This window comes from Alexandromys fortis, unplaced genomic scaffold (genome assembly GCF_014885135.2).
Source record: "Alexandromys fortis isolate MF-2015 unplaced genomic scaffold, M_Fortis_MF-2015_v1.1 scaffold_96, whole genome shotgun sequence".
NCBI classification, from domain to species: domain Eukaryota; kingdom Metazoa; phylum Chordata; class Mammalia; order Rodentia; family Cricetidae; genus Alexandromys; species Alexandromys fortis.
In genome coordinates this window covers 5158407-5180466 of record NW_026068053.1, presented here as the reverse complement: position 1 = coordinate 5180466, position 22060 = coordinate 5158407, and the positions used below count along the sequence as shown (strand labels likewise).

The 22060-nt window shown below is 45.7% G+C and overlaps 1 protein-coding gene and 1 long non-coding RNA gene across 6 annotated transcripts in view; one reads left to right on the top strand and one right to left on the bottom strand.

Annotated features, from left to right (window-relative positions):
* The window catches only part of LOC126487104 (uncharacterized), a 106209-nt gene extending 96832 nt beyond the window's left edge, over positions 1-9377 (bottom strand). The window contains exon 1 of the long non-coding RNA XR_007588286.1: positions 5466-9377. This is a non-coding gene — a long non-coding RNA (uncharacterized lncRNA). The remainder of the gene's footprint in view (positions 1-5465) is intronic.
* Positions 1-22060, top strand: part of Kdsr (3-ketodihydrosphingosine reductase) — a 55838-nt gene that overhangs the window by 29979 nt on the left and 3799 nt on the right. For 2 of the 5 annotated variants that reach the window (XR_007588284.1, XM_050119759.1), the window contains exons 8-9: positions 3499-3582; positions 9389-9490. Coding sequence is in view for 4 of the 5 variants with exons in the window: in XM_050119759.1 (XP_049975716.1) it covers positions 3499-3582; positions 9389-9490 (186 nt within the window). In the remaining variant the exon portion in view is untranslated. Of the gene's footprint in view, positions 1-3498; positions 3583-9388; positions 9491-13567; positions 17203-19450; positions 22012-22060 lie in introns of those variants that run through there. The other 3 variants (XM_050119760.1, XM_050119758.1, XM_050119757.1) reach the window with 3 other exon arrangements.

The following is a 22060-nucleotide window of genomic DNA, read 5'->3' as shown; positions in this document are numbered from 1 at the left end:
TTTTTCTGTTGAAATTTTTATTTCTACTGATTTATTTTTTAAAAAAGCTTATATCTTCTTCCTATCATGGGGTTGGTCTTAGCACTCTCTTCTATGGCTATGAAGAAACACCAAGACCAGCATAACTCTTATAAAAGAGAACATTTAATTGGGGCTTTCTTACAGTTTCGTAGAGTTAGTCCATTAATGTCATGGAGGGAGCTTGGTGCCACAAAGGCAGGCGTGGTGCTGGAGAGTGGCCGGGAGCTAAATCCTGGCCCATAGGTAGAGACCCTGGGCCTGTTGTGAGCATTTGAAACCTCACAGTGAGTCCTTTCTTTACTCCTGAGGAGCTTTAGTCTGGACAGTGGTTGGTTTTGTTCTTTCCATTTTACTCTCCCTTATCTGTTTCTTTACTTGGTTGCTACAGGCATGCGGCGCTGCACGTTAGTGATTGCATTGAGTGTGATGCTGAAAGGCTGGTTAGAAACCCTGGAGCCTCCTCCACTTTCTGCTTTTCCTAGAGGTGACAGGGTGGGGCATTCATTTCCTTAGATTCCCTCACAAGGACATCTACTCCCTTTTCTCATCCTTTCCCCAATGAGGAGTCTTGTGGTTGTTTGGGTTAAGGCTTCACCTCAGCCCCTGGAACCCCTATACCTAAAGAGTCTGGAATGTTTAGGTGGGAAGTTCCATGCTAAGCCAACTCACCTGGGAGTCGCCTCAGTCCAGACTCCACCTCCGAGAAAGCCAGCCAAATGATGACCCCTTCTCAGAGATGCTCGAGACCATGCCCACAAGTATTTAAACTGCCCCCCCCCCCCCCCCCCCCCCCTGGTTTCCCGNGGAAGTTCCATGCTAAGCCAACTCACCTGGGAGTCGCCTCAGTCCAGACTCCACCTCCGAGAAAGCCAGCCAAATGATGACCCCTTCTCAGAGATGCTCGAGACCATGCCCACAAGCCCCCCCCCCCCCCCCCCGCCAAGAACAAACACGTGGTTTCCTGGTCTGTCTTCCCCATCTCCTCTCTGAGGGCCTAGAGGCCACGCGGGAGCCTTAGTATCTGTTAAACCTGGGCTTTTTCTAATTCGGTTTGATTTGGTCTGATTCATATTGTTGCGTCAGCTGAGAAGTTTATCGGTGCATAAGAACTTTTCAGTGGTCTCCTGCCATCAGAGCAGTTGAGACCCTCCGTTTGATCTCTGAGGCCCAATCAAAGCAGGAGGTCTGGGGAACTCACTATTCCACACCGGATTTTGCTGCATTGTTCTGTTCCTGTAAGGCATCCTGTGTGTGTGTGGGGGGGGGGGGGGCTGTTCTAGAACCAAGGCAGTATACAAATACTGCTGCTCTGCTGCCCTCTGTGGGCCAAGGCTTGGATCTGGTTCTTCAGCCTCCACGGGGCGTCTATCCCATGTGGACATGCAGGTTCTATGGAAAGAGCTCAGGCTATCCTGAGCTGAGTGCAGGCTATCTCACGGGACATGCAGGTTCTATGGAATGAGCTCAGGCTATCCTGAGCTGAGTGCAGGCTATCTCACGGGACATGCAGGTTCTATGGAATGAGCTCAGGCTATCCTGAGTTGAGTGCAGGTGTTGTTCATTTGGCTCCTCCTCTCCGCCTTCCCTTTGCCTTGACACAGAGCAAGCAGATGAAGTGGTTGGAAGAAACCAATCAGAACATGCCAGCTCACCCCAAGGATGATTTTAGTTTTAGACAATTATTTTATATTTTCATTTTTTCCTCTAATATTGTATGTGGATCTCTGCAGCATAAAATTTGGATGTTTTTATAGTCTATTGCCTGTTTTTGTTTGGTTAAAAAAAAGATTTTGAGGTAGAAACCCACCCCATTTTCTTTTTAATTCAGCCATGTTTACAATTTCTTTGTTTTTAAAAAATAAATTGAAACTTCTGCATCAGAGATCTGCTCAGCAAATTTTCAGTACTTGTTGCAGAGTCCTTTAGTTTGAAGCTAAAGCTAAAGAAAGTGGTAATTTCTCCGAGATTTGGTTCTAATGTTGTCTATTGATTGTGAGCTTCCATTTTACCTTTATTAGAATTCTGCAGAGATTTCTGGTGACTGGACCCTGCTCTGGTGTGTGACCGTGTGGGAGTGGTGAACACCTTCTCACTCAGTGCATGTCCTCACCCACCTGGCAGGCCGAAAGAGCGAATGGTGACACCATCAGAAGGAAAAACTGACTTTTAGGAAGCGTTTAGAAGAAGTAGACGGAGCACAATGGCACATGCCTGCAATCCCAGTATTCAGGAGGCTGAGGGATAAGGATCAAAAGTCACAAGCCAGCTTGGGCTACATAGTAAAGCCTTGTCTCACAAAGCCAGGCAAGGACGAGGAAATATATGCTAGATTTTCTCCCTCAAGCCTAGGTAAAGAGTCAAAATTACAGTCTCCTTTGTCTTAACGCTTCAGCTGGAAGCTCTTTTGAAGACTGTTTAGATGTGGGTAAAGTGCTATTAAGAAAAGCTGATGAAAAGAGAAAAAACTACTGCTCACAAGTGAATTAGGACAAGCGTGAGTACAGAGGTAGTCGTAATGTAGATGAGTGTAGAGAGGGAGGGAAGAGGGGGAGGGAGGGAGAGATGGAGGGAGAGAGGAGGAAGGGAGGGAGGGAAAAGGGAAAGAGGGGAGGGAGGGAGGGAGGGAGGGAGGGGAGAGAAAGGGAGTAAGGGAGGGAGAGAGAGGGAGGGAGGGAGGGAGGGAGGGAGGGAGGGAGGGAGGGGAGAGAAAGGGAGGAATGGAGGGAGAGAGAGGGAGGGAGGGATGGAGGGAGAGGGAGGGAAAGATAGAGAGGGAGGGACAGAGACAGGGAGAGAGAGGGAGGGGAGGGAGAGAGAGGGAGGGAGAGGAGGGAGAGAGAAAGGGAGGGAGGGAAAGGGGAGGAAGAAGAGAGAGGGAGGGAAGGAGGGGAGGGAGGAAAGAGGAAGGAGAGAGAGAAAGAGGGGGGGGGGGTGGGAGATAGAGAGAGACAGAGAGAGAGGGAGGAAAGGTGTTCTGAGCCAGGTCAAGACCAGTAGACCTTCATCTGTCTTTTGTGGAACAGGTTCTATAACTGTCCCTCAGACAAACTAGGGGCTACATCGTGTTGATTCTCAGATGGCTCGCTAGTCTCTCCGCTGGTCCTTGAGGAAATAGTACCAGTTCTTACTCAGGGTTTGTGTCTGTCGCCAGCATTGTCATTTGCTCAGGGGGATCTAGTCAGAAGGGAGGCACTGTGGTGGGCTAGATCACTCAGGCAGGGACCAGCCTCTGTGTCCACACTGTCAGTCACTCCAGCCTTGACAGTCTTCACTGGAGCCACAGAACAGCAGGGGCCTCCTTGCCCCTCTTCCTGCATGGAGGTATTCCACGGATAGAAACTGATTGAGAATCTAACCTGATCTTTGCCTAAAACATATGAATTTGTTTGAAGGTAGGAAATGGTAATTATTTGTAAATCAGGGCCTCTAAGACTTATAATGCAACAGGCATTGATTTGTGTGTTTCTCCACTTCCAGCCCCTGGAGACCCGGCTCATTTCAGAGACCACAGCTGTTTGCAAACCAGAGCAGGTGGCCAAACAAATTGTCAAAGATGCCGTGGTGAGTAAAGCCCTGTGCTGTTTGTGTGTGTATGTTTTATTTCTGGAAAACACAGAGAGACTTAATTCAAACGAGAGCATCCAGCTTTTGGTCGGATTTGTCTACTCTTAGCCCCCACTGTCCTCCCCTTAGACTTTCTGTTGATTCCATATTAGCCCGAGGATGCGAGTCACCCGAGAACGTCAGCTCCTGGGAAGCGTGTGAACACAGCAGAAGCGTGTGAACACAGCAGAAGCGTGTTGCCACCCTTTTATTTGTGTTGCTTAGCATGCATGTGCGTGTGCGTGTGTGTGTGTGTGCGCGTGTGTGAATGTCACCTTCATACAGGGAGGGCTCTCCCTCCACCGCACGGGTTCAGGGGCTGAACTCAGGTCGTCAGTCTTGGTGCCCACCTTTGCCCAGTGAGCCTTGTCCTGGTTTTCTTTCCCTACCCCATAGTTTGAGATCTTCTAAGGCTGTGGCCAGGCTCACAATGCATGCTTCTTTCTCCTTCCCTGGTACCACGTTCCTCATGGTCATGATAAGAAGCCATGTCAGGCTGCTGGGCCCACTACCCCCTTGCTGTACCTCCTGACCCGATCAGTGTAAAGCACTGTAGAACACCATGTAGGTCACAGGTCTTTTGACAACATTCCCATTAATCCACCTATGAGAAAAGGTTCATCTGAGGGGTGCGCATGAACCCAGGAGGCCTACATGACTTTGGAAAATCTAGGGTTTGTTGCCATGAGGGGCATCCAGATAACCCAGTGCCGCTTCTAGGGGTGAAAGGACTGCTGTGCTAGCTGAGCGGGACAGAGTATCAGAGCCTCAGCCAGCAGACCAGAGCACTGAGTGGGACAGAGTATCAGCAGCCTCAGCCAGCAGACCAGAGCACTGAGGCAGCTCAGTGGGGAAAGGTGCCTGCCACCAGGCCTAATAACCCGAGTTCTTCAAAACCCAGTGGCGGAAGCAGAGAACCGACTCCTCAAGCCGTCCTCTGGCCTCTACATACATGCTTCAGTGCACACACACACACACACACACACACACACACACACACACACACACACAAAGACAGAATGGGGCTGGAGAAATGGCCCAGTAAGTTGTACAAAGAACCTGAGTTCAGATCCCCAGCACTGACATTAAAAGGCCAGTGTGGTTACACCTGTCTGTAACCCAAGCCCTGTGTTGGCAGAGTTTGCAGGCTAGCCAGCCTAGCCGGTTGTTGAGCCTACCCATGGTCATTTAGAGACCCTGAGGTAGACACCCAACATTGACCTCTAGTCCCTACACATAGGCACACATCCCATACACACACAGAGCGGGTAAAATAGTTGCCTTGGTTGCCTTCAGAGGCACAGAGCAGTGGAATAGGAAGCATGACTAGGATAAACTAGTTTGCTTTTCTCTCAAGCCAAAACAAGTACTCTCAAGGTATTTCCCCCCAAGATGAAAAAAGAAAAAGTGAGTGCCTGCAAGTGTGCATGTGTACAATGTGTGTGCCGTGCATGCCTGCAAGTGTGCATGTGTCCCATGTGTGCTGTGCAGTGCCTGCAAGTATGCATGTGTACTGTGTGTGTGCTGTGCAGTGTCTGCAAGTGTGCATGTGTACTGTGTTGAAATAGGAGCGGTGGGGCTGCGTCCCCAACACCCCAGCCGCTTGGCTAGCTCATGCCCGAAATAACAACACACAAACTGTATTCATTTAAGAACTGCTTGGCCCATGAATTCTAGCCCTTACAGGCTAATTCTCGCACCTGGACTAGCCCATTTCTAATGATGTGTGTAAGCACCCCAAGGTGCGCTTACCGGGAAGATTCTAGCCTCCGTCCATCCTGGTGTCTCTGCTCCAGAGAGCAGAGCTGTTGGGTCTCTCTGGGAGCAGAGCAGAGTCTGACCTCACTTCCTCTTCCGCCCAGAATTCTATTCTGTTTACTCCTCCCACCAATGCTTTAACCTATGAGGCCAAGCAGTGTGTTTATTACTTAACCAATGAAATCAACAGATTGATATATGACACTCCCACATCAGTACTGTGTGTGTGCTGTGCAGTGTCTGCAAGTGTGCATGTGTACCGTGTGTGTGCTATGCAGTACCTGCAAGTGTGCATGTGTACTGTGTATGTGTGCTGTGCAGTACCTGCAAGTGTGCATGTGTACCATGTGTGCTGTGCAGTGCCTGCAAGTATGCATGTGTACTGTGTGCTGTGCAGTGCCTGCAAGTGTGCATGTGTACCGTGTGTGTGTGCTGTGCAGTGCCTGGAAGTGTGCATGTGTACTGTGTGTGTACGTGTGAGTGCCTGCAAGTGTGCATGTGTACTGTGTTGTACATGTGAGTGTCTGTAAGTGTGCATGTGTACCGTGTGTGTGCTGTGCAGTGCCCAAATGGTCGGAAGAGGGCGTTGGTTTCCCTGTAACCAGAGTTATGGGAGCTTGTGTTGCCTCGTGTTGGTGCTGGAAGCTAAAGGATCGTATCCTCTGTAAGAGCAGCAAATGCTCTCCACCATCGAGCAAGCTTCCTCCCCGCTCCACCACCTGTGCTTTTAATGGCCCCATTATAGTTTATAAATTATTGACACCAAAAAACCCATATGTTTATCTGGGATATATTTGTCTTTTTCGTTTGTTGTTTTGAGACGGGTCTCACTGCATAGCTCTGGCTGTCCTAGAACTCACAATGTGGAACAGGCTGCCTTGAATTCAGATATGCTTGCCTCCCACGTGCTGGGATTACAAGTGCTGGTATGCACCATCACACCTGACAGGCCTGTGTTTCTCAATATTTGCCATAATAGATACTGAAAGTATAGTTTTTCAAATATTTAGTTGCAGGGCTGTGAAGAGAGATTCAAGGGTAAGTTCTTGCTTTGCATATGCGAAGCCCTGGATTCCATCACCGCACCACTAGAGAATGATGGGAGAGATTTAGTGATGAGATGAAGTGGAATGGAGAGTTGGCTCAGTGGTTAAGAGCACTTGTTCCTGCAAAGGACCTGGGTTGATTCCCTCCACTCACATGGAAGCTCACCACTTCCTAGATCACATGCGATACACAGACATACATGCAGGCAAACACACAGACACACACACACCAAATAAAACAGAATGTAAAAGAAAAGAATAATAGACTGCAACAGACATTAAATTCATTACATTTTTAAGCAGATTTATTTATGCGCAGTGCCTGCCATGGCCAGGAGAGAGCGCCATATCCTCTGGAACTGGAGTTCAGGCAGCTGTGTGCCTCCTTTTCTTTCAGTTTTATTTTGTGTGTGTGTGTCTGTGCATGCGCATGTGTGTGTGTGCATGTGTGAGTGTGCACGTGTGGGTGTGCACGTGTGAGTATGGAGGTTAGAGAACAACTTTGGGGAGTCAGTTCTTTTTTTACACAGAGTTCTGGGGTGGAGCTTACATCACCAGACTCATGTGCAAGAGCTTTTGTCCTCAGAGCTGTCCCTGTTCTTAGTTTCTTAAATACAGGGTTCCCGTGGCTTGCTGGCTTCAAACTCAGTATTCTACTGAGAATGACCTTGAACTGCTGACCCTTCTCCCATTTCTCAAGTGCTGATGTTACAGGCGTGCACTGCCATGCCTGGCTCAAAAATAACTGTTTTCAAACAAAAATTCAGTGCGAAGTGTGGTATTGTATTTTCACGAGCCTGTACAAGGTCTGCATTAATAAATGCCAGCTGGATTCTGGTGTCTGTTTCTGTTGCCAATCTGTTAAAATACATTCTTTTTGAAACGTTTGAAGAAAACCTGACTTTAAACAGATACGTAGTTGGGAGACAACGAAGTTTTTCAGATAATTGTCGATTGCGTTGGGTGGGTCACTCAGTCTAGGGGTTGTAACCCACCCTGCAATCAGTTATTCCAGGGTCACGGAGGGGCGCTATCTGGAAGAGAATGGGCTAGGAAATAAGGAGAAGGCCATGCTAAGTTTGTCACAGCCTTCGTTTATTAGGGACAGGTTACAGTTTATATAGATAGGGTAAGGAATGGGGGGGGCACAGGGGCCTGGACTCTTGTCACATGGTCCAGGTCACGTAGGCCAGGAGGTTACCTTTGGTCAGGTAGGCCAAGAAGTCACGAGTTGCCACACCTAGTTCCCTGGATAGCTGGAATGTGAGGCAGGTTCCACTAACAGATAACAGCTAATTGGGTGTGGGGCAGGTTTTGTCAGTAGAATGATTCTTAACATAATTATGGGTGTGGGGTTCTCTGCAGACTCCCCGAGGTGATGGTTCCTATAATGATTTTTGGGAGGGAAATGGCTCATGACAGATAATTATGGGCATAATTTTCTCTTTTTATATTTAACCCCCAACTTGACGAAGAGCAGTTTCTTAAAGGTTGCAGTGAGAAATCAGACGCTGCACCAATGAACTTTGTGTTCTCTTGGCGCTGACATCAGTCTCTGGTTTGTGCTTTGAATCTCTTACCCACTTATCGTTGTCATTTGGGAGATATGAATCACTAGGTTATCAAAAGTCACATTCATCGGAGATCTGGAAATATTAGGAACCCAGCAGTCTCACACACTGGTTGGTAAATTTTTCCCAAATTTTAATTTTTCCTTAAAAGCTCAGATTTTATCACCACCCACATGTGTACCTTATGGTTTTCCTGCAAGCCCCAAATTCACTTTGTTTTCTGCTCCGTTGTGCCATAAACCTGAGTTCAAATGCAGCCACTGGTCAACCATTGTCAAATAGGAGAGTAGTCTTTGGTCAGGAAGTTCATCTCCGAGCCGTGGCAAGAGGGCTTTTCTTCAAGGTGTCAGCCGTCCTTACTATTCCCAGCTTAAGCATTTACCACATGCAGAGTGGTGTGTGATAAATGTATTCCTTGTCCTCTAGGGGATGATCCAAGACCAGCCAATGTCAGATGGTACTGATGGCTGTGTCTGCTGTGTGTGTCCCCATACACTCCCATGCAGAAGCTTAGCTGGGGATTGTAGCTCAGTTGGCAGAGTGGTAACCTCGCATGCATGAAGCCTTGCTTCTATCCCGAGTACCACATAACCTGAGGGTGATGATATACATCTGCAATCCCAGTATTTGGGAGGTAGAGGCAAGAGGATCAGAGATTCACGGTCATCTTCAGTTACATTGTGGGCTCACAGGGCAGCCTGAGACTTAATGGATTAAGTAAGCCCTTGGCTATACCGATTAAAAAGAAGTGACACATATTCCAGGTGGGACAGAGCCGGACAGCCCAAGGTGCCAGTGTGCCGTGCAGACAGCATGCAGTTTAACACTTAGGAATCTCTTTCTGGGATTTCCACTTGGCTTTTGTCAGTACAGGAAGCTGGGGGCACGGGGGTTGTATGGAAGAGAGCTGTCTCCAAAGGTTACTGTTTAATAAGATGCTGAACTTTCTTGTTTTATCAAGTGTTTTTAAGTACAATGCCTCTTTCTGGTTCTTAAAGACTTGTTTCTATTGTGTTTTCTTTGTCTGTGTCTTTGTCCCTGTAGTAGAGTGGCAGTGACTGAATTGGGGCCATTAGCCCACACTCACAGAAAACCACTGGTTTGTCCTGGGGCAGATTGCCCTTCAGTACAAACGTCAGTGGTGGAGACCAGCTAAATGTCCAAATATTATTTGGCAGTTGCATTGTCCCTAGACCCTTTCCGGGTCTGTGGACTTACATTTCAGAACTGGGCATGCACTGAGTCTGTGTGTCCATTCTTTAGTTCTGGTTTTCTCAGTCACTATCCTACCCCACGTAAGCGAGGGGCAGACTCCATTGCTTCTCCAGCACTGAACTGATTCCTTTAACTTACTCCATACCCCTCATTTTCTCTTGCTTCTTTTTTTAGCAGGGAAATTTTAATAGTTCCATTGGCTCCGATGGGTATATGCTCTCTTCCCTGACCTGTGGAATGGCCCCAGTGACTTCCATCACTGAAGGACTCCAGCAGGTAAGCCCTTCCTTAGCCAGCAACCAGACAGACACACAGCCAGGTAGACTAACAGCACAGATGAACGGACAATACAAGGATTACCTCTCCAGCTTCTGTGAGCAGAGTGCAATAGTTTTAATGCAAAGTTTCGTTTTCTTCTCTGCCAACTGTAAGTAAACAGGAAGTAGGGTAGGGGTATATATTGGTTAAAGTGAGGTACTGGGCCCCGCAGGTGGCTGAAGGATCACCTCTGTTGGGTGGTCACCTGTGTTTTCAGTAAAGAGCCCTTGTTGTACTGTGTTTGAAAAGGAGTACTTGGTCTAGGATTATGTAGACCTGTCCACAATGAGAGGCTAGCTTAGAATCCCTCTTCTAGTGATCTAGCCACTGGTGGCTGAAGGAGATTCTAGGAGAGCATTCTACACACTTTGCCCTCACGGAATTTATAGTTTCATCCAGGATACATGAGAATTCCAGGTCTTAGTATTTAATTTTTAAATTTTAAGTGTGCATAAGTGGTTCACTTACATGTATGTCTGTGCACCACATGTATGCAGTGCCCATGGAGCTTCCTTGAAACAAGTAGAGTTATAAGATGCCATCTAGGTGCTGAGAACCAGGGAGAGCAGCACTGCTGTCCATCTCTCCAGGGCTGAAAGTTCGCTTCTGTTGATAAGGCTCTGTCTTGCCCAGGTGGCAAGGTATAAGAGGGTCATAACCTTTACAGAGTTTGCCATGTTGCGGGTGTGACTTCTGGGTGAGGTAATGGTGACCACAGACGTGTGGTTAGAGCTCTAACTGGAGGGATGTGTGGGGCACAGAACCAAGCATCTTTGTCAACAAAGCATTGGATCTGTAGGCGTTTGTGTAAGGTGCATTCATGTAGCTCCCTAGTTTTCCCTCAGGCATTTCCTTCCCTTCTGTCTATCACACTCTGAACTGCACCAGCTGTCATAGGATTGCCTGACAGTGAACATTGTTAGGTAGAAGATCTGCAGGGACAGGGCCTACGTCGCTCTTGTTTGTCATTGTACCCCAGCAGCTAGGACTACACAAACAGGGTTCGAGGATGCCCTGGATGGATGGGAACTCAAAGTCTGCAGTAGTTCATCTGTCTGCAGGTAGTCTAGTCTCACACTGCAGGTACTGCACCTGTCTGCAGGTAGTCTAGTCTCACGCTGCACTACTGCACCTGTCTGCAGGTAGTCTAGTCTCACACTGCAGGTACTGCACCTGTCTGCAGGTAGTCTAGTCTCACACTGCATGACTGCACCTGTCTGCAGGTAGTCTAGTCTCACACTGCACTACTGCACCTGTCTGTAGGTAGTCTAGTCTCACGCTGCACTACTGCACCTGTCTGCAGGTAGTCTAGTCTCACACTGCATTATATTCACATTCCAACCTTTCGTTGGTTTGTTTTTGTTTGTTGAGACTAGCTGTCCTGGTATTTGCTCTATAGACCAGGCTGGCCTCGAACTCACAGAGATCTGGAGTGCTGGGATTAAAGGCGTGTGCCACCACCACCAGCCCAACTTTTTTAAAAATCAATTTCTTTTACAAATTCTCCCTGGCAAGTAACTAGACATTCCAGTTTGAAAAGCCCTTCGGATTCCTGCACCACATCTCCAGCCTCAGCTCTCTCTAGTGTGCTCACGCTGATGGCTGCTCGTGCCCTCGTGCCCAGCCAGAGACCGGGCTGTGACCCATGACTCCTCCACTTCTGCCTTTCCCGTCAGGGTCCCTGTCATCACCTCAGCACTGTCCCACTTTCTGCAGCTCTGATGGTCCCAGAGCTGAGACCAAGATCACTGCCTCTGACCTGAGTCAGGTTTGTAGTGAGCTGGAGTGTGTACATGGGAGCCTGTGGGCATGGAGAGGGATGCTGTAGTGGACTCCCTAGTCCTGGCTAGCCTGGAACTGCTATGTAGTCTAAACAGGCATTAGGCTCACACTGACCCCCCAGCCCATCCGTCTACCCTCCCTAGACTAGGATTATGGGTATAAGGCACCACACTCCATGAGTGTGTATATTTAAATAAAATTATTTCAAAATCAGATATCGGAAAATAGAAATTCCAGATTTGAGACGTTTCTTGGGACATTAAGAGGTCTAGAGCAGCAGACTACTTTCCCTGTGGGAAAAGACGGCAGTCACTCCCAGAGCACAGAGCACAGCCCTGCCCCAGTCCCTGCCACCTCAGCACCTTGTCCAGGCCACTGGAATACATACCAGTGATGTCACAGTTTCTACGCTGTGCTTGCACAATGCGGCTGCTCACCTGCGTTCCCGGATGAAGCCTGCCAGCGAGCTGACTGAATTCTCCCTTTCCGAAGTCTCTTGTTCTCTCTGTCCGCATCCTCAGGATTCTGTTGGCTCAGATCTTGAGGTTCCCTTTGACTAGAGAACTAACTGCAGGCCTGTGTCAGAGCCTGGATCTACTCTTGTTTCAGCCTTATGGGTTGTGTTGTGATTTTTTTTTTTTTTTTTTTTGAGGTCTACTCCTCCCTGGCCTTCAGTTTGGTGTCTTATTTTAAATAACAGACCTTGGTTCCTGGCCACCAGAGCCCAGGTCCCCAGGTCCTGACGTTAGTGGGGCACCCGTGTTTCAGGCTCACAGTTCACACTCTGCTTCTGTGAGGTGTGTACCACCACCCAGGGCCACATGGGATCATTTCACTGTCCTGAAATTCTCCTGAGAGATACCTATTTTATCCTCCTGAGCCCTGGCTGCTGGTCATGGTTTTACTTAGGTTTCCCTTTACCAGCTTCCTTGCCTGCACTCACTCAGAGACTCAGATACCAAGGCTTTGGGAGACAATTGCTCCTCGCAGCTTCTCTTTGTGGCTGGTTCTGAGGCAGTCACTCCTCTCAGCAAAGCCTGCACTGTGTGTCCCGCTGTTTGGTTCGGCTGCTGCTGCTTTTCTTACTTGGTGCATCCTGTTGTTGTGATTAGCATGGAGGAGGCGCTAGTTCTCCCACATGCTCCCCCTCCCCACGCTCATTCCATTAGATTAGCTCTGCTCATTATGGTTAGGTTTGTATCTGAGAAAAATTCTTTGTCTTGCTATTTTTTGTCTTTTTCTGTTATTCCCTCCTATACACTAGAGTTCTTGAAATGATGACCTGGAGCTTCTGGTCCTTTTGCCTCTTCTGCAAGTGCTGTGATTGCAGGTGGATACCACCAGGCCCATTTTATGTGGTGCGGGGGATGGGAGCCAGAACTTCATACATGCTAGGAACACACTTCACTGGCTGGACCACATCCCTAGTCTGCGGATTCATTGTAAATTCATTACTGGCCTTGCCAGTCTCTCTTGAGATATTTACAAATTCACCAGGTCACATGACACTCTTACTGTGATGACCCTCACTTTCTGTATCTCATTCTTCTCGGAAAAGGATACCTGGGAGACAATGGTTATAGTCCTTGCATATCTGAAAATGTGTGTCTTTCTGCAATACCATTTGGAGTTGTGTTAGCGAGAGGTCATGGATAATTGCAGTCTTGCCCCCGAGACAGTGATTGCTATCTGACTTGTGTTTCCCTCACAAGCCGGGTGTGTGCCCACCTGTGGTCACAGCCACTTAGAAGGCTGAAGCCAGAGGATCACTGGAGACCAGGAGCTGGGACCAGTCTACCCAACATGGCAAGACTTTGTCTCCAAACATGCCAGTTCAGAGAGTAGAGGACTCTTTATTTCTCCCACTAGCGTCCTCAGCACCCAGCCAAAGGGCTTAGTACTTACAACCTAAGTCCTAGCCAAAGCGGTTTGATGTAGAATGTCTGTCTGAAGAGCTGGACACCATGCCTAGGACTGACAACCCTGTTTTCTAAGAGTACATGTTTTGTTCTCTTCATGGTTTCAGTTTTTAATTCAGACAAATATTGCCGTTTATCTAGCAGGTTCGATGTCATCTGGCACACAAAGTATTCTGTTCTTGAAAATCACTGGCATTTACGAAGTTTTCATTATACTTGTTCTTGGAGCAGATTGGATGTGTCCTAGAAACTGTTTGGTAGAGACATAACTACTTTAAAATGGGCTGTTGTGCTGTCCTGTTGGGTGAGCTGAAAGGTCTCCTTTATCTTGCAGGTGGTCACCATGGGCCTTTTCCGAACCATTGCTTTATTTTACCTTGGAAGTTTTGATAACATAGTTCGCCGCTGCATGGTGCAGAAGGCAGAATCCGAAACTGTAGACAAAACTGCCTAATTCTTGCCCCTCGGACAAGAGACTGTATCCAGTGATTTGACAGCTTGCTGCTAATGGAACTCGATCTTTGGCCTCCTGACTCTTGTGTCTTGTTTTTGTATGTGTGAGACTAGACCCAGTGCTCTTCAGACATCTGACTGCAGGCAAAGGGACAGAGGTCGTCTCTACAATATTACTGTTAACACTATGCAAATGTGGACCAGGGCACCACTTGGTTTCTGGGCTTTGAGGCAAAGTGGTGGTCGCGTGGTCAGTAGTGTCAGGAGAACAGGGTAAAGGACAGAACCCCAGAATGGGAAATCCAGTTTTTCATTGATCCTCCCCTCCTGCCCATAGAGATTAAGAATTGTACTTGGTGGCACACAAGAACTTTTGAGGGTTTCTTTTGATTTTTGGTTTTATTTTTTCATGAAAAAATGGTGTCTGGGTTTTTATAAGTTTTTTTTGTTTGGTTTTTGGTTTTTAATTTTTTCAGTGTATGTTATTCAAGGTGTGACTTCCTCAAAGCAGTGAGCCTGACCGTCAGCTCCTCTGTGCCTGTTGGGAACTCCTGCTCGTGAAGCTGGCGTCTCTCTCTCTTTGATCCCTACAATATGGGGGATGAGAGAGCGGTGCAGAGGAAGGCAAGAGGCAGAGCCCTTCGCATAGGCAGATGGGGGCTTTCTTGTCTTCTTAAGACTAATACGTAGAACATTTTCATTTTTATTCATGGGGAAACACAGCTTTCTTACATGTTTTCTGAATAGAAATAAAATCTCCTAGAAGCTTGAAAGTTTACAGTTTCTTCAATAGCCGTGATGACGTGGAGTTCACAGTTCCATCCAGCGAGTCTCTGCTCTTCCCATCTCTTTCTAATTGCTTATTCTTCTGTAGTATTTTTATAAAAAAGGGGAGGGGAACCATGGAAACCAATGCATAATTTTTTTTTACTTTTTAAATTAATTTATGAATTCATTTAAAAAATTAAAAGCATGACATTCTTATATTTCTGATTGTGACTAACCTTTAATGGCTGAGCCATCTCTCCAAAGCAGGATGTTCTTACCCTGTCAGCAGACACGGAGCTTTTAGGGAAGGCAGCTGGTTGCATATTTTCAGTCAAGCTACTCGTAAAAGCTGACTGATTTTGAAGACCCTCTTAGAAGTAAGATGTGCAACTGCTCTGTCTTGCACTGACTCGACAGTATCCCCAGTGTGTAAGGAGACCTTTGCTCCTCTAAGTGCAACCTGTGCGCACGCGTGTGCTGTGGGCTGCAGGACCGCTGCGCCGGTGAGCCCAGCCTGTGTCCCTGCTCACTGTTTACTGTGAAGCTCCAGGACTGTTGTCTTTCCTTCGTGTCCTGTTCTCCTGTGTATGAAGTTGTGCGTTCCAGTTCATTCCACTGGGAAAATATCTCTACTTTCAAAGAAAAAAAAAATTTAAGTGTTAAAAAATGAGACAGACAACAACAAAAATCTATTGAAAACCTAGAAATTATTGCCATGGCAAACATTTGTTTTTGCTTTTCTCTCTTTTTCTTCTCTCTCTCTCTCTCTTTTCTTAAACTGACTTTTGTTTTTGGCCTGGTCTCCTGCCGCAGCCCCCAAGTGCTGGCAGTACAGCCCTGCACCACTATAGCCAATGGGCCACACATTTTATTTTCTCTTTGAAATTTTCAAGCTCTTTACTTTATGGTGGCTTATTTTTTAATTAATAAGATATCTCGTGGCTCCATCTTTATCGAGACCTAGAAGAATGTATTTTAAATGTCATTACAGAGATGGCTTTGTTATGTGCATTGCTTACCGTGACTTTGTTGTGTCTAGCAGTAGGTGGACCTTGTCAGAATGGTTCCAAGGCTCCTCCAAGTCTGATCTAGCCAAAGTTTGCGACTTATGTCCTGTTGGACAGCTGCTGGAGTAGACAGTGGCGACAGGTTCCTCATTCACAGGAACTGCATCCCTGTCTGCACAGCTTCCAATTTTAGTTTCTTATAAATGTTCTGTCCCCAGACGGTTGGCACTTCCTACTAGTATCTGTTAAAATGTAGTCCAAGGTGGAGTCTGAGAAAGGACAATTAACTTTTTCATTATACCATTTCCAGACAGTCTTTGGGTAGAGGCTGGCTCTGTGTGGATAATGCCTGAAACACAGGGAAGAGCCTTGTTTCATGGGAGGAAATGCCACCCCATCCCAGCTTAAACTCAGGTCTGCAGCCCATGACGCCACGGCATGAGCCTTATTGTCCACTGATAAAGGCCCCAACACCCTCACTCAGAAAGCCTCAGAAAAATCTTCTAAAGTTGATACCGTAATTCATTTGTCATCAAGACTTGGACTTGTTTTGAAAATATTGTAGTTGTTAACTCTACCAGACCCCACGCAAATGTCCTGTGCATCAGTATGTGTCCCGGTACCTGTGAGAAGTCCGGCCAGCATGAGCTCTGACACACAGGCGTCCCACAGGACTGTGATTTCATCTGAGGTGTGGTGGGGGACAGCTTGGTTGTCAGGGAGATTATCAACTGTGTCTTCTTCCTGACAGCTGACCGCAGGGCGTTCTTCACCACTGAGTCCCTAAGCCCAGCCCTAGGCTCACAGTTCTGCCGTAGTCTTTCCTCTGACTGCCGGGAGCTTGTGGGCTTTCAGTTCTGAATGCCTGCTCCGCTAGCCTAGGTTGTATTATTTTATTAGAATATATCCTATTTTTATTTGAAAATTAACATCACTCTCCTATGTAGACTCCAACATAAATTTAGGGACCATTCATAATTGAGAATGAATAGGAAATATTCTTCATTTACTTGTTTTTTTAAAAAGAGCGCCAGACTAGGAAGTGACTCCATGAGAAAACCCTTGCCTGCCCGTGTGAAGGCCTGGGACTCACTCCAGGCCACTCCAGAAACATCTTTTTCTTAAGGTTATTCTCTCCTATGGCTTTACGATTTAACAATTACACAGTTGATTATTTAGAATGTTGCACTCTCTTTTAATTAATACTTACATATAATTTAGTGGTATATATTTATCTGGACCTGTTAAATCATATATTGATTCCTGAAAGCAGGATTTGTAGTTGGCTTTCAACAGTTAGCAGGTGAGAACATTTCTGTCACAGCTGCTTTAACGCAGACAGCTGTACGCATTTGTCTCAGTGAATTAGATCACCGTATTTAAGTTTATTTTATTGTGTTCTGATTGAAACATGTCTTACTGCAGGCAGAGTTAATATTCACTTTTTGCTTGAGGATGCAATGTGTCTTTCTCGTTTTCCTTAGTCCTTGGGACCCCAGCTTTCAAAGCCCCCGCTGACCACCGCCCTCAGGTTCTGGACTGGGCCTCGCTGCTCTGACCGTGGTCATTATATTTTATACTTGTTTGTGGTGAGAACTCGACATGTTTACACTGACAAAGAACACATGGCTGTTTTGATATTTAGAAAGGGCTGTATTTAGGAGCTTTTGTGGCATTATTGTAACAGTTTTCATACCTTGTATTTCTGAACTACACACAAAATAAATGGGAACAAGCTTTACTGCTCTGAGAATTTATTTTTCTAGAAATTTGTCTTGTTCAAGATACTACTGCTACTTTTATAGTGATGTTTCTCCTCGGCTTCCTAAGCTTTTCATAAGGCCTGATTTTTACTACTTTTAGGAAATACTGTAACAATATACACTCTGAGTCCGGACATTTGTTTCAATTATGCTCAGTCTATGGGAGTAAAATCTTAAGAAACAAAGAATTTAAAACTTTTTGAGCATTTACATTTCATATGCAAATAGAGTTCCTGGCCATTGTGCCTGCATATTCTGTGACCTGTCTGGGCTTGGCGGTTAGCAAGCTGTAACTCGCAGATATAGGTAGAAACATTTACCCACACTGAGTGGACATCTTTGGACACCTTTGGAATTGTATGTTACCCTTTGCTTCTTTTTCTCACTCTTGGAGGGAAAAAAGTGCAATAGTCGCATATATATATACACACATATATATGTGTGTGTGTGTATATATACATATGTGTGTATATATATACACATACATATATATAATGTTTCTTGTAAGACTATCAGATAACATTTCTTATGTTGACAATATCATTTCCTGTTTGCTGAGGGTTCTTTCATTTTATTAATCATTCTCTGTTAAATTTTATTATATACACTTTCTGCATCTATATGTTGATTATATGATTATCTTGTTTATACTTTTATTTGCTGTACACAATGATGGGTTTTATTTTATTTTTTGAACTCATACAGTATATTTACATTTATTTATCTACATTTAATACTTACATATTTATATTTTTTATGTGTTGTGTCCTGGTATTTTCTTCTTTTTATTTCTTTTTTAAAAATTGTGTTTATTGAGCTATATATTTTTCACTGCTCCCCACTTCCTCTTCCCTTCCCTTCTACCCTCTTCCATGGTCCCCAGGCTTCCAGTTTACTCAGGAAATCTTGTCTTTCTCTACTTCTTATGTAGATTAGATCCATGTATGTCTCTCTTAGGGTCCTCGTTGTTGTCTAGGTTTTCTGAGATTGTGAATTGTAGGCTGGTTTTTGTTTGCTTTATGTCTAAAAGCCTCTTATGAGTGAGTATATATGATATTTGTCTTTCTGGGTCTGGGTTACCTCACTCAGTATGATGTTTTCTATATCCATCCATTTGCCTGCAAATTTCAAGATGTCTTTTTTTTTTCTGCTGTGTAGTACTACATTGTGTAAATGTACCACATTTTCCTTATCCATTCTTTGGTCCAGGGGCATTTAGGTTGTTTTCAGGCTCTGACTATGACAAACAACGCTGCTATGAACATAGTTGAGAACATGTCCTTATGGCATGATTGAGCATCCTTTGGATATATACCCAAAAGTGGTATTGCTGGGTCTTGAGGTAGGTTGTTTCTTAATTTTCTGAGAATTCGCCACACTGACATCCAAAGGGGCTGTACCAACTTGCAATCCCACCAGCAGTGCAGGAGTGTTCCCTTTAACCCACAACCTCTCCAGCATGAGTTATCATCGGTGATTTTGATCTTGGCCATTCTTACAGGTGTAAGATGCAATCTCAGAGTTGTTTTGATTTGCATTTCTTTGATGGTTAGGAATGTTGAGCATTTCCTTAAGTGTCTTTCAGCCCTTTTAGATTCCTCTGTTTAGGTTTGTACCCCACTTTTTTTTATTGGATTATTTGTTCTTCTGATGACCCAGTTTCTTGAGTTCTTTGTATATTTTGAAGATCAGACCTCTTTCTGATGTGGGGTTAGTGAAGATCTTTTCCCATTCTGTAGGCTGTCGTTTTGTCTTGTTGACTGTGTCCTTTGCTGCGGCTATATTTAGGAAGTGGTCTCCTGTGCCAGTGCGTTCAAATGTACTTCCCACTTTCTCTTCTGTGAGGTTCAGTGTGGTTGGTTTTATGTTTGATCCATTTGGACTTGAGTTTTGTGCATGTGGATAGATATGGATCTATTTTCATTCTTCTACATCTTGATATCTATAAACAAACTGAAAAATAAAAACTACATGGTCATCTCATTAGATGCTGAAAAAGCCTTCAACAAAATACAACATCTCTTCATGATAATGATGGGTTTTATAAATACATTTCACTAAGTATAATATTTTGGGGACATATTGAATTGCAAGCTGAACTTTTCTTTATATTTGAAAAATTCATATTCAAATAGCATATATTCTATAATTTGTATTTTGGATTACTTGATTTCTATTTTACTAATGATTTTATGTAAACCCCCATTTTTCCCTCTTTTTGCATAGAACGGTTGACTTGCAATGATGAGTCTTCTAGCTCCAGAGATAAAGACTTGTGTACGTGTCCTCTTCCTCCTGTGACTTCAGCCCTGTCTTCTTCCTTCCCAGCCCTCACCCCTCCACCCCTCTGCTATCTTTGCTATACATCCTACACATCTTCCTGGAGAAAGAGAAGTCGCCACCACTCCTATCCCCAGACACAAAGATCTGAATGCCAAGTGCCTTTGTAGGCAAGGACCCAAGACAAATGCAGTCTCGTTGCTCACATGGTTTTTAATCTGGTGGGAAATAGCCAGAAAGTGTAAGTGTGCTGGGATTGACAAGAGGTGTGAATGAGCCATGTTGACGAATACAGGGCTGATAGGTTCAAGGCACCGCTGGGCACTTCACATGTTTTAACTCAATGAAACCAAACATGCATACTGTGAACATCAGTCTTTATACCTGACGGATAAGGGAACAGGCACAGAGAGGTTATTAACCAGCTCAAGGTCACACAGCTGTCGAATTAATGGAGTCAGGATTCTACTCAGGCTTCTGGTTTTTCATCTCTTAGCCTTCAAAACAAGCCAAGTCTAAGGAGTACAATGGAATCTGAAGGCTTCCTGGAGAAGCAGGTCTTACAGAAGGAATGACTAGGAATTGCCTGGATAGAAAGGTGGTTATGTTTTAGAGAAAGGAACAGAATGTGAGGGCAAAAGATGTTAAGAAACCCGGTTCAGACACAGCGTAGTGGGAGAGCTCTTGCTGGCTTGTGAGAGGAGCAAAGAGACCAAGGGAGGCACCAGAAGTTAATGCGGCTGTGATAAGAGCAAGTGGAAGGGCTGGGCAGGGCTTGGCCAGATTGTGTCAGGAATGAGTGTCTGGCCTTTGGATTCCCACGAAATAGTAAGATTTAAGAAAGGTGTGGTATCTCTTGGAATTCAGTTTTAATGTTGCCCCAGACCTTGGAGATTGCAGCAAATAATCTCCCCAAATTAGCAAATCAGGTACCCGGTTAGCACATCAGGTACCCGGTTAGCGAATCAGGTACCCCGTTAGCGAATCAGGTACCCGGTTAGCACATCAGGTACCCGGTTAGCACATCAGGTACCCCGTTAGCGAATCAGGCACCCCGTTAGCGAATCGGGTACCCGGTTAGCGAATCAGGTACCCGGTTAGCGAGTCGGGTACCCGGTTAGCGAATCGGGTACCCGGTTAGCACATCGGGTACCTGGTTAGCGAATCAGGTACCCCGTTAGCACATCAGGTACCCGGTTAGCACGTCAGGTACCGGGTTAGACATACTGGCAGAAATGTCACTTCATAGGATTTTGAAGTGCTTGGCTTTGGGAAATAGGGTTGTATTGGTGTCGTGAAGGTAAGACATGGCTACCAGGATGACCCATGACGTCTGAATAGGAGGGAAGGGTGCCGCACAGATGGCAGAGATGGAGGAGCAGCAGCTCAAGTCCAGGAGCGTCAGGGACTGTCGGCCACGGCAGACTGAGGGCAGGCCTTGCTGCTCTGGACTTCTGCCCTCCAGAGCACAGGAATACTCAGAGCTGAGTCACACCGCTTGCGGTGTCCGGACACAGAAGCCCTGGGACACAAGCATTCTAACTCTGGATAGTCTGATTACTTTCATTTGCAGTTAATATCCTGGAGACACTATGAGCTCTGCTAAGCAGTGTAGTTAGTAATTGCATGCAGGAATATAAATTCTTCTCACCCCTCGGTATGGATGGTGAGTTCCCACTTGTTTGTTCAACTGCGGCAGTTTCTATCCAAAAATAAGCAGGCTTTGAAAGTGTCAAGACGAGCTCCTCTCCTCGGCCTGCCTCCATTCGGAAGCCAAGGAAAAGGCAGTTCTCTTTTCTTTCTTCTGTAAACCAAAAGTGAGACCCTTTGGCCCCTGTTTCTGCATTGCTGCTCTGGAGCTGGGCACTGAACCCAGAGCCTCACCAAGTCAAGGCCCTCTCACCTCAGGCCTTTGCTCACTGTTAAATTTGCACTCCACTGTGACTAATTCTAGTTTGTGCCTAGTTGTGGAGGTTGTGGCTTCATATTGTAATGTGTTTTTGAGGCTTGGGGGCCACCATGGCTAGAGAGGTGAGTTTCTTGGTTAAGTCTAATTTGTTTAGATCTCAAAAGTGACAAGAATGACTGGCCAGCAGAGAACACACAAATACATGGCTATGGGAAGAAAGGTCTGAGCCTGAATGGACTGGAAACACCACCACTGGAGCGTGCAATGCTTGCACACCCATGCCATTGCACTGCTCTGCACAAGAGTCTGTGATGCCTGTGAAATTAAAAGCTGCACTTCAACCTTCATTCCAGGCCTGAGAAATGGTAGTTTTTTAAGTAGATCATTTTACCAACCGGTCCCCGCCTCTCTCTGTCTCTATCTTCCTCATTCATTCATTTTGTTTACAGATTTATTTCTACTCCACTTGTGGTTATAGTTTTTAACCTGAAATAACCCAAATGATTACTTTTAAAAATTCATCTTTCTATTTTTAATTATTTCTCTCAATGAAGGGTCTCTCCCCTCACTGTCAATTAAAGGTTGCATAGCTGGAAAGATTTGATATAGACTTACATTAATCAGTGTTATATCCATTCTAGAATGTT